At 44.6% G+C, this 12,607-nt stretch overlaps 1 protein-coding gene across 16 annotated transcripts in view; it reads right to left on the bottom strand.

The window, feature by feature from the left end:
- Positions 1-12,607, bottom strand: part of GGNBP2 (gametogenetin binding protein 2) — an 88,591-nt gene that overhangs the window by 60,890 nt on the left and 15,094 nt on the right. For all 16 annotated transcript variants that reach the window (XM_070735348.1, XM_070735347.1, XM_070735349.1 and 13 more), the window contains one exon: positions 912-1,062. In XM_070735348.1, the coding sequence (XP_070591449.1) occupies positions 912-1,004 (93 nt within the window). In that variant the 5' untranslated portion in view covers positions 1,005-1,062. The remainder of the gene's footprint in view (positions 1-911; positions 1,063-12,607) is intronic.

The following is a 12,607-nucleotide window of genomic DNA, read 5'->3' on the forward strand; positions in this document are numbered from 1 at the left end:
AAGACGAGTGGAGAAAGTTTTTTTTTTAAAACAAAAGAAAACACAAGTAGAATTCAGAAACATCATGGGGATGTCACCTTCCAAGTTAGGAAGACATTTCTCTGCTTGGCTCACCTGGGAATTGGGATCTTTCCTGCCCAAAACCTCTTATCTTGCAAGAATAAAAAATAAAATAAAAAAATAAAAAAATTCACACCAACCTGCAAGCGAGTCACACAAGCAAGCCGACCGCCCCCCCCCTACCCCTCCTTCCTTCCTTCCTTGTAAAATCAAAAAAAATGAAAACACACCTCCTTCCAAAAAACGTGCAAACCCCGCACAGGTGTGCAACAAAGCCGCCCGTAAGAAGTTCACCCTCTCCACGATCTGGGAACGCCCCCCCTCTGCGCCCCCCCCCCCGAGAGTTAAAAGCGGTACCGGAAAAACCCAGCATCCCTTCCCTCCCCCCCATCCCTACTGCGGTTGCAATTGTGGGTCCTTTATCCACCACCCTCTCTCCACAATCCCACCCCACCCAACAATGCCGCCCGAGGCCTCCCGATGGGTGGATAGAGGACGCTCGGCTTCCAAAATGGCTTCGACTCTCCAGGCTTCGGGGCCTCCCGAGCGGAGTGCATGTGTGCTGCCTGTTTGTGTGAGTGCGTGCGCGCGCCTCTGTGTCTCTCTCTCGCAGGAAAGGAAGGGGGGGGGGGGGAAAAAGCACAGTACGGGAGGCGACCCAAGTGTGCCAATTACTGCAGAAGGGAGGCCCCCAAGGCGGGGCTGGGAGGCCTTTCCAGAGCATTGCAAGGAAAAGAGGAGGAGGGGTGGGGGGGAGCGAGAAAATTGCTTGCCTAGGGATTGCAAAACACCCGTCGTGTGGCGTTGTTGCAAGCCCTTCCGTGTGCCACCCCCCACAAGACTCCGCTTACCGTCAGGGTGTCGTCGATGTAGAGGGGGATCTGCAGCCTCTCGAAGAGGAATTCTTCCTCGCTGTCTCTGCAAACGGCCACCAGCCGCGCCATCTCTGCCTCTCTCGTCCGTCCGTCCGTCCGTTGGCTCTGCCTCTTCCTTCCCAAAAGCCTGAAAGCAGCCAAACCCAGGGCAAGTAAATACAAGCTTCGGTTCCTCCGACACACTTTCACCAGCGGAGGGAAAGTCGGCTCTCCTTTAGATTCGACACACAGAGGGGGGGGGCGGAAAAAGGAAAGTGGGAGGAGGAGGAGGAGGGAGGGAGGGAAGGAAGGGGGAGGGGAAAGCAAGAGGAGGCGGGAGGGAGGGGAGGGAAAAGGAGGAGGGGGAAGGGGAGGAGGAGGGGAGGAAGGAGCAGGAGGAAGAAGAAGAAAGAAGAGGGGGAGGAAGGAGGAAAGGGAAAATCAAGAGAAAGAGGGAGGGAGAGTAGGTAAAGGAGGAGGGGGAAGGGGAGGAGGAGGAAGGAAGAGGAGGAGAAAGAAGAACAAGAAAAAAGAAAGAAGAAAAAGGAAAGAAGCAGCAGGAGATGAAGGAAGGAGAAGAGGAAGGAGAAGGAAAAGAAGAAGGAAAAGGAGAAGAAAAGAAGAAAGAAGAGGGAGAGGAGGGAGAAAAAGGGGAAGGGGAAAGCAAGAGAAAGTGGGAGGGGGAGTAGGTAAAGGAGGAGGGGGAAGGGGAGGAGGAGGGGGAAGGGGAGGAGGAGGAGGAAGGAAGAGGAGGAGAAAGAACAAGAAAAAAGAAAGAAAAGGGAAAGAAGAAGCAGGAGATGAAGGAAGGAGAAGAGGAAGGAGAAGGAAAAGAAGAAGGAAAAGGAGAAGAAAAGAAGAAAGAAGAGGAAGAGGAGGGAGAAAAAGGGGAAGGGGAAAGCAAGAGAAAGTGGGAGGGGGAGTAGGTAAAGGAGGAGGGGGAAGGGGAGGAGGAGGGGGAAGGGGAGGAGGAGGAGGAAGGAAGAGGAGGAGAAAGAAGAACAAGAAAAAAGAAAGAAGAAGCAGGAAAGAAGAAGCAGGAGATGAAGGAAGGAGAAGAGGAAGGAGAAGGAAAAGAAGAAGGAAAAGGAGAAGAAAAGAAGAAAGAAGAGGGAGAGGAGGGAGAAAAAGGGGAAGGGAAAAGCAAGAGAAGGTGGGAGGGAGGGCAGGTAAAAGGAGGAGGTAAAAGAAGGAGGGGGAAGAGGAGGAAGAAGAAGAAAGAAGGAGAAAAAGAAATAAGAAATAAAAGAAGAGAAAGGAGGAGGAGGAGGAGGAAGAAGAAAAAAAGGGAAGAAGGAGAAGCCGGAGAAGGAGGAGAAAAGGAAGGAGAAGATGAAGGAGGAGAAGGCAGAAGGGAAGAAGAAGGAAGGAGAAGAGGAGAAGGAGAAAGGAGGAGGAGGAAGAGGAGGAAAGAGAGTGGACACACCTGACATAGGTGCTCCTTAGATGTCTACCTACTGGTTTTTATTTATTTTTATCTTTTATTTTTTTCTGAGGCAGAGGACAAGTTGCTTTCAGGACTTACTACCCTGATTTGAGAAGATATTTTATTTTATTTATTTATTTTCTCCAATACACAATGAGGGTTTTAGTGAGTATATTTCTATATACACAGAGTGAAATATGAAGCAACAGTGGCAGGAATTCATTATGGCCAGTTTAGAGAAAAGAAGGACCAGGGGGGACACGATAGCCGTGTTCCAATATCTCAGGGCTTGCCACAAAGAAGAGGGAGTCAAACTATTCTCCAAACACCTGAGGGAAGAACAAGAAGCAATGGGTGGACACTAAACAAGGAGAGAAGCAACCTAGAACTAAGTAAGGACAAATTTCCTTCCAGTGAGAACAATTAGCCAGTGGAACAGCTTGCCTCCAGAAGTTGTGAATGCTCCAACACTGAAAGTTTTTAGGAAGAGACTGGACAACCATTTGTCTGAAGTGGTATCGGTTTTTCTGCCTGAGCAGAAGGTTGGACTAGAAGACCTCTAAGCTCCCATCCAACTCTGTTATTCTATCTTCTATGCCATTTTTATCTGAGTTCATGAACACAGGCGATAGGGAAAGCAAGTAGGATGCTTGGCTGCATGGCTAGAGGTATAACAAGCAGGAAGAGGGAGATTGTGATCCCCTTATATAGAGCACTGGTGAGACCACATTTGGAATACTGTGTTCAGTTCTGGAGACCTCACCTACAAAAAGATATTGAGAAAATTGAACAGGTCTAAAGACAGGCTACAAGAATGGTGGAAGGTCTTAAGCACAAAACGTATCAGGAAAGACTTCATGAACTCAATCTGTATAGTCTGGAGGACAGAAGGGAAAGGGGGGACATGATCGAAACATTTAAATATGTTAAAGGGTTAAATAAGGTCCAGGAGGGAAGTGTTTTTAATAGGAAAGTGAACACAAGAACAAGGGGACACAATCTGAGGTTAGTTGGGGGAAAGATCAAAAGCAACATGAGAAAATATTATTTTACTGAAAGAGTAGTAGATCCTTGGAACAAACTTCCAGCAGATGTGGTTGGTAAATCCACAGTAACTGAATTTAAACATGCCTGGGATAAACATATATCCACCCTAAGATAAAATACAGAAAATAGTATAAGGGCAGACTAGATGGATCATGAGGCCTTTTTCTGCCGTCAGTCTTCTATGTTTCTATATATGCTGTATAGTCTGGAGGACAAAAGGAAAAGGGGGGACATGATCGAAAAATTTAAATATGTTAAAGGGTTAAATAAGGTTCGGGAGGGAAGAGTTTTTAATAGGAAAGTGAACACAGGAACAAGGGGCCACAATCCGAGGTTAGTTGGGGGAAAGATTGGAAGCAACACGAGAAAATATTATTTGACTAAAAGAGTCATAGATGCTTGGAACAAACTTCCAGCAGACATGGTTGGTAAATCCACAGTAACTGAATTTAAGCATAAACAGATCCATCCTAAGCATAAAATACAGGAAATAGTATAAGGACAGATTAGATGGACCATGAGGTCTTTTTCTGCCGTCAATCTTCTATGTTTCTGTTTCTAGAATAGGTTTCTTTTCAAACCCTCTGCTGGTTACTTTCCAGTAAACTCTTTTTTTTATGGATCATTGTTCAGCCCAAAAACATCACCCATAGAGCAGTGTTTCCCAACCTTGGTAACTTAAAGATATTTGGACTTCAACTCCCAGAATTCCCCAGCCAGCATTTGCTGGCTGGGGAATTCTGGGAGTTGAAGTCCAAATATCTTCAAGTTGCCAAGGTTGGGAAACACTGCCATAGAGAATGTAGAAAAACAACCAATTTGCAATAATCTCTTTTTGTCACATATATTTCTTCTGCCACAAAGAAGAGGGAATCAAGCTATTCTCCAAAGCACCTAATGGCAGGACAAGAAACAATGGATGGAAACTATATGAAGGAGAGAAGCAACCTGGATTTAAGGCGAAACGTCCTACCCTCACTGTTAGCCAGTGGAATGCCTTGCCACCAGAAGTTGTAGGCACTTCATCACTGGAAGTTTTTAAAGAGAAGACTGGACAATAACTTGTCTAAAATGGTATACAGTGATCCCTCTATTATCGCGAGGGTTCCGTTCCAAGACCCCTCGCGATAATCGATTTTTCGCGATGTAGGGTTGCGGAAGTAAAAACACCATCTGCGCATGTGCGCCCTTTTTTTTTCTATGGCCGCGCATGCGTAGATGGTGGAGTTTGCGTTCCCCGCCGCCCACGCAAAGGGGAAACCCCGATTTGGCTCCTCGCTGCTGCTGCGCTACCGAGCAGATCAGCTGCTGAGCGGCCGAAGAAACCTTCCCTGGGTCTTCCCCCTCTTGCTGGCGGGCGGGCGAGCGGCGGGCATCAGCGAGGAGCCGGGGTTTCCCCTTTGCGTGGGCGGCCGGGAAGACCCAGGTTGGAGGTTCGGGGGGGTGCTGGGAAGCCCCCCAGGCCGGCTGCGACCTTTTAAAACAGCCGCGCCGCTTCCCAGCTGACTCCCGAAGCCAAACGCGGAAGTGGGGTTTTTTTTAATTAATTTTTTTTTTAAATCGCGATATAGCGTTTCGCAAAGATCAAGATCGCGAAACTCGAGGGATCACTGTATTGTCTCCTGCTTGAGCAGGGGGTGGGACTAGAAGACCTCCAAAGCCCCTTCTTCCATCTGTTATTCTGAGAACCATCTTAGGGCACCTGGAGTTGTGCAATGTCTGAACAGGTGCTTCTTAAAGCTCTTCCGAGGATAGAAAACGTAGGTCATAAAGACCGGCTGGAACACACCCATGCTAAGTAAAAGCAGTCCAGGTTTGATTGTGTGTGTGTGTGTGTGAACTTGCATGGATTCTTTCCCAGACACCCACAACAAAAAGAAAGAAAAGTACCATATTTTTCAGAGTATAGGGTGCACCTTTTTCCTCCCCAAAAGAGGCTGAAAATTTGGGTGCACCTTATACAGTGGTTCCTCTACTTACGAACTTCATTCGTTCCGTGACCAGGTTCTTACGTAGACAAGTTTTTAAGAAGAAGCCCATAGGAATCAATGTAAAAGCAAAGAATGTGTGCGATTGGGGAAACCACGGGGAAGGTGGAGGCCCCGATTCCTCCAAGGAGATTCCTAGAAAGGCCCCATGGAGGCTTCTCCCTGCATTTTCCAGTCCTGTTTCCTCCCAGGAGATTCCTAGAGAGGCCCCACCGAGGCTTCTCCCCACCTTTTCCAGTCCTGTTTCCTCCCAGGAGATTTCTAGAAAGGCCCCATGGAGGCTTCTCCCCGCCTTTTCCGGCCCTGTTTCCTCCCAGGAGATTCCTAGAGAGGCCCTACCGAGGCTTCTCCCCACCTTTTCCGGCCCTGTTTCCTCCCAGGAGATTCCTAGAGAGGCCCCACAGAGGCTTCTCCCCGCCTTTTCCGGCCCTGTTTCCTCCCAGCAGATTCCTAGAGAGGCCCCACAGAGGCTTCTCCCTACCTTTTCCAGTCCTGTTTCCTCCCAGGAGATTTCTAGAAAGGCCCCATGGAGGCTTCTCCCTGCCTTTTCCGGCCCTGTTTCCTCCCAGGAGATTCCTAGAGAGGCCCCACCGAGGCTTCTCCCCACCTTTTCCGGCCGTGTTTCCTCCCAGGAGATTCCTAGAGAGGCCCCACAGAGGCTTCTCCCCGCCTTTTCCGGCCCTGTTTCCTCCCAGGAGATTCTTAGAGAGGCCCCACAGAGGCTTCTCCCTGCCTTTTCCAGTTACAGTTTTGGAGGCTCGTGTTTGTAAGTGGAAAATGGTTCTTGAGAAGAGGCAAAAAAATCTTGAACACCCGGTTCTTATCTAGAAAAGTTCGTAAGTAGAGGCCTTCTTAGGTAGAGGTACCACTGTACTATGAATGTAGCTTTTTTGAAGCTTTTTTTCATCAGCTTCCTACTCCTTCCGAATAATTTTTTCCAGCCCTAAGACTTTGCAGGCTTGTTTTAATTGCTACTCCCTCCAAAAATATTTTTTTTCAGTCCTAACCATGAGATAAAATAATGTGATGAACCTGAACAAACTAAGGATGCTAGCCAGATGAATACCTAGTAGGTAGATTTTTTTAACTTATTTTCCTCCCCCAAAACTAAGGTGAGTCTTAAACTCCAAAAAATACAGTAAGCAGGCATCTGAAATTTCAATACAGATCAACTTGTGAATACAGGTAGGCCTTGATGAACGACCACAATTGAGCCCCACATTTCTGTTGTTAAACGGAAACATTTGTTAAGTGAGCTGTCACATTTTATGACTTTTCCCACCCCCCCATAGTTGTTAAGTGAATCACTGCAGTTGATAAATTAGTGACCGGGTTCTTAAGTGAACTGGGCTTCCCCATTGGCTCTGCTCGTCAGGTGGTCTCAAAGGGGGATCATGTGACCTTGGGCCACAGTCATAAATATGAACCAGTTGCCGAGCGTCTAGATTTTGATCTCATGACCCTGGACAGGGAGGCTACAAATGTCGTAACTATAAAAACATAGAAGTCTGACGGCAGAAAAAGACCTCATGGTCCATCTAGTCTGCCTTTATGCTATTTCCTGTATTTTATCTTAGGATGGATCGATGTTTATCCCAGGCATGTTTAGTCAGTTACTGTGGATTTACCAACCACGTCTGCTGGGAGTTTGTTCCAAGGATCTACTACTCTTTCAGTGAAATCATATTTTCTCAGTGTGCATGGTTGTAAAAAGTATTCTGCTACGCTGGTATTTTATTATATAATATGTAACTACACTATTTGGTCCAGAATACTTTTCCCTTGTTTTCTACCACTAAAAATTAGGTGCATCTTATTCTCCAGTGCGTCTTATATTCTGAAAAAATACAGTAATTAAATCAGGGTCTCCAACCGTGGCAACTTTTGTGACTTGTGGACTTAAACTCCCAGAATTTCTCAAACAGATTTGCTGGCTGAGGAATGCTGGGAGTTGAAGTTCACAAGTCATGAAGTTGCCACGGTTGGAGACCCCTGAATTAAATGACCCAACTTCTCTCCTGTGCTTCCACCCATCTTTTTAAATTATTATTATTATTTTTATTTTAAATTATTATTATTATTATTATTATTTTTATTATTATTATTATTTTACTGAAAGAGTAGTAGATCCTTGGAACAAACTTCCAGCAGACGTGGTAGATAAATCCACAGTAACTGAATTTAAACATGCCTGGGATAAACATATATCCATCCTAAGATAAAATACAGAAAATAGTATAAGGGCAGACTAGATGGACCATGAGGTCTTTTTCTGCCGTCAGACTTCTATGTTTCTATATTGTTGTACGTCCATTCTTTGTTTTATTCCTTTGTTATATTTTGTTTTGTTTCACTTTCTGGTTGTGAGTCACCCAGAGTAGACCCACGTCAAGATGGGTGACAAATACAATTAACCAATAAACATGTCAATACAGTATATAGAAACATAGAAGACTGACGGCAGATAGAATGAAATAGTAAATAGTATTACTAATTTTTAAAAAAATTCTTTTTCTCTTCCTTTTGTATAAGTATAGAACATTTTAAAATATAAAGAAATTTAATTAATAAGTTTAATATTAAAAATATAGAGTTGAATTTAACAAGAATGTAACTTACATGTCTGGTATTTCTGCTTAGATCTGATTACAGTTAGGATTTTTTATATTTTTGTATTAGATAGACTTCTACGACAAGCGGAGCAATAGTAGCTCCTTAAATGTTTAGTGTTGTATGTCTTTGTTTGTCTTTTTAAAAATTCAATAAAAATATTCTTTTTAAAAAAAGAAGACTGACGGCAGAAAAAGACCTCATGGTCCATCTAGTCTGCCCTTATACTATTTCCTGTATTTTATCTTACAATGGATCTATGTTTATCCCAGGCATGTTTAAATTCAGTTACTGTGGATTTACCAACCACATCTGCTGGAAGTTTGTTCCAAGGATCTACTACTCTTTCAGTGAAATAATATTTTCTCACGTTGCTTTTGATCTTTTCCCCAACTAACTTCAGATTGTGTCCCCTTGTTCTTGTGTTCACTTTCCTTTTAAAAACACTTCCCTCCTGGATCTTATTTAACCCTTTAGCATATTAAAATGTTTCGATCTTGTCCCCCTTTTGAAGCCTTTGGGGCCTGGGGAGGGCGAAAAACAAGACTACTGGGCCTACTAGAAGTTGGGAAACAGGCCATTTCCAGCTTCCAGAGGGCTTCCGGGGGTTGGGGGAAGCTGTTTCCGCCCTCCCCAGACATTGAATTATGGGTGTGGGCACTCGCGCATGCAGTCCTCAGAGAGGGACGGCATACAAATCTAATATTATTATTATTATTATTATTATTATTATTATTATTATTATTATTATTATTATTATTCTGCAGGCCCACACTCTTTCAGCACCCAAGGAAAGAAAGATTCGCCACCACCAGGTTAAGAAAAGGCAGAGATGCCCGCATCGTGCCAATGTTTTCTCTCACATGTGTTTGATTCTTTCTGAATCACAGTAGCAACACAAATTACAAAAAAAATAATAATTGGCAGTTAAAAAACACAGGTGAGTTTGGACGCCATGGCGTTGCTGTTAAAAACACAACAAAACTGGGGATTTTCCCACTGAACGACATACACAACCGAGCCTATTAACTATGCTTCCTATGCAACAGCCTATGCCAGCGATGGCGAACCTTTTTTTGGGTTCGGGTGCTGAGAGGTGTGTGCGTGTGCTAGAACATGCACACATGTGCCCACAACTTCAGATCGGAAATTTCAGATCGTGCAGAATGCAGCTGCGAGAGCAATGTATAGTCTGGAGGACAGAAGGAAAAGGGGGGGCATGATCGAAACATTTAAATATGTTAAAGGGTTAAATAAGGTCCAGGAGGGAAGTGTTTTTAATAGGAAAGTGAACACAAGAACAAGGGGACACAATCTGAAGTTAGTTGGGGGAAAGATCAAAAGCAACATGAGAAAATATTATTTTACTGAAAGAGTAGTAGATCCTTGGAACAAACTTCCAGCAGACGTGGTAGGTAAATGCACAGTAACTGAATTTAAACATGCCTGGGATAAACATATATCCATCCTAAGATAAAATACAGAAAATAGTATAAGGGCAGACTAGATGGACCAGGAGGTATTTTTCTGCCGTCAGACTTTTATGTTTCTATGTTTCTATCATGAGATTCCCAAGGTATGCCTATGTTACACCAACACTCCGCAGTCTGCATTGGTTGCCGATCAATTTCCGGTCACAATTCAAAGTGTTGGTTATGACCTCTAAAGCCCTTCATGGCATCGGACCAGAATATCTCCGGCACCACCTTCTGCTGCACGAATCCCAGCGACCGGTTAGGTCCCACAGAGTTAGCCTTCTCCGGGTCCCGTCGACTAAGCAATGTCGTTTGGCGGGACCCAGGAGAAGAGCCTTCTCTGTGGTGGCCCCGGCCCTCTGGAACCAGCTCCCCCCAGATATCAGAGTTGCCCCCACCCTCCTTGCCTTTCGCAAGCTCCTTAAAACCCACCTCTGTCGTCAGGCATAGGGGAATTGAAATTTCCCTTCCCCCTAGGCTTATAGAATTTATATATGGTATGCTTGTATGTATGATTGGTTCTTTAAATTGGGGTTTTTTAGATTGCTTTTAATATTAGATTTGTTTACATTGTCTTTTTATATTGTTGTTAGCCGTCCCGAGTCTTTGGAGAGGGGTGGCATACAAATCTAATAAATAAATAAATAAATAAATAAAATAAACTACCACCCCCCCACATGCTCACATGCCCATACTGCCTGCTGTGCATGCACAAAGGCCTCACTGAGGCCTGGGGCGGTGAAAAAACATCCAAAACAGAAGTTTTGAAAAACGGACTTCTGGTTTGCCATTGTGCTGTTTTTTGCACTCCGGAGGCTTCAGCGAAGCTTCCTGAAGCCCCGGAGTGCAAAAAACAGCACAATGGGCAAACCGGAAGTCCGTTTTTCAAAACTTTCAGCTTGCCCATTGGGTGTTTTTTCACAATCTTGAGCCTTCGGGGAAGCTTCCTGAAGCCCGGGAGTGCGAAAAACATCACAACAGGCAAACTGAAGTCCATTTTTCTGGACTTCCGGTTTGCCCGTTGGGTGGATTTTTCACACCCTGGGGTGTTGCAACGTAGTGTCCAGGCTACTGCTGTAAGACACTATTGCTGCCCCCTGTTTGACCTTCAGCAGATGGAAATACCTGTGTATAGCTGAAGGGCCGTACTCAGGTTTAACCTATGCTAAAGTCCAAACCCCTATGTCTTTTCTTCCCTAACCTAAGCACATTCCACAAAAGGCAGGGTTCAGCAAATTCTTCACTTTACCACCTCACTTACCTGTTTGAGTTGTACCTTTCTCATTTATGAACTTTGCTGCAGTATCATTTTATTTATTTATTATTATTTATTTATTTATTTATTTGATTTAGAAACATAGAAACATAGAAGACTGACGGCAGAAAAAGACCTCATGGTCCATCTAGTCTGCCCTTATACTATTTCCTGTATTTTATCTTACAATGGATCTATGTTTATCCCAGGCATGTTTAAATTCAGTTACTGTGGATTTATCTACCACGTCTGCTGGAAGTTTGTTCCAAGGATCTACTACTCTTTCAGTGAAAGAATATTTTCTCACGTTGCTTTTGATCTTTCCCCCAACTAACTTCAGATTGTGTCCCCTTGTTCTTGTGTTCACTTTCCTATTAAAAACACTTCCCTCCTGGACCTTATTTAACCCTTTAACATATTTAAATGTTTCGATGATGTCCCCCTTTTCCTTCTGTCCTCCAATTGAGTTCATGAAGTCTTTCCTGATACATTTTATGCTTAAGACCTTCCACCATTCTTGTAGCCCGTCTTTGGACCCGTTCAATTTTGTCAATATCTTTTTGTAGGTGAGGTCTCCAGAACTGAACACAGTATTCCAAATGTGGTCTCACCAGCGCTCTATATAAGAGGATCACAATCTCTCTCTTCCTGCTTGTTGATTTGATTTGTATGCCACCCCTCTCCGTAGACTCGGGGCGGCTAACAACAGTAATAAACAGCATGTAACAAATCTAATGTTTAAAATAATTAAAAAACCCTTATTAAAACCAAACATACACACAAGCATACCATGCATAAATTGTATAGGCCTAAGGGGAAAAGGGTAGTTCAGTTCCCCCAAGCCTGATGACAGAGGTGGGTTTAAGGAGCTTACAAAAGGCAAGGAGGGTGGGGGCAATTCTGATCTCCGGGGGGAGCTGGTTCCAGAGGGTCGGGGCCGCCACAGAGAAGGCTTTTCCCCTGGGTCCCGCCAGACGACATTGTTTAGTTGATGGGACCCGAAGAAGGCCGACTCTGTGGGACCTAACCAGTCGCTGGGATTCATGCGGCAGAAGGCGGACACGGATGTATTCTGGTTGGATGCCATGAAGGGCTTTATTTTGTATTGGACCTGGCTTGTCACATGTATCCTATCCTCTAGATGTCTGTTTATAATAAAAGGAGGTCACCTCATCTCACCTTGAACAAATTCAATACATCCAGAACCGCCTTCTACCGCACGAATCCCAGCGGCCGATAAGGTCCCACAGAGTTGGCCTTCTCCGGGTCCCATCGACCAAACAATGTCGTTTGGCGGGCCCCAGGGGAAGAGCCTTCTCTGTGGCGGCCCCGGCCTTCTGGAACCAACTCCCCCCAGAGCTTAGAACGGCCCCCACCCTCCTTGTCTTTCGCAAATTACTTAAGACCCACCTTTGTCGCCAGGCATGGGGGAGTTAAGTTATCCTTTCCCCCTAGGCTATTACAAGTTATGCATGGTATGCTTGTGTGTATGTTTGGTTTTTTATAATAAGGGTTTTTTCATTGTTTTTATTAATTGGATTGTTCATGTTGTTTTACCACTGTTGTTAGCCGCCCCGAGTCTGCAGAGAGGGGCGGCATACAAATCCAATAAATAATAATAATAATAGTAGTAGTAGTAGTAATAATAATAATAATAATAATAATAATAATAATAATAATAATAATAATAATAATAATACTGTCTGTGCCTTCCGAGGCGACCCACTAGGAGCAGGGGATGTCTGCAACTGTCTGACCCTTCTTCGACGTGATCCAGGTAAAGTACACGTTTCTTGATACGTCCTTTACTCACCGACGGAGAAGATGTCTGAGCAGGGGATGTCTGCACTGGGGCTTCGGGGAAGCTTGCCTAAAGCCTCTGGAGGGCGAAA

The sequence above is a fragment of the Erythrolamprus reginae genome, chromosome 1 (genome assembly GCF_031021105.1).
Source record: "Erythrolamprus reginae isolate rEryReg1 chromosome 1, rEryReg1.hap1, whole genome shotgun sequence".
NCBI lineage: Eukaryota > Metazoa > Chordata > Lepidosauria > Squamata > Dipsadidae > Erythrolamprus > Erythrolamprus reginae.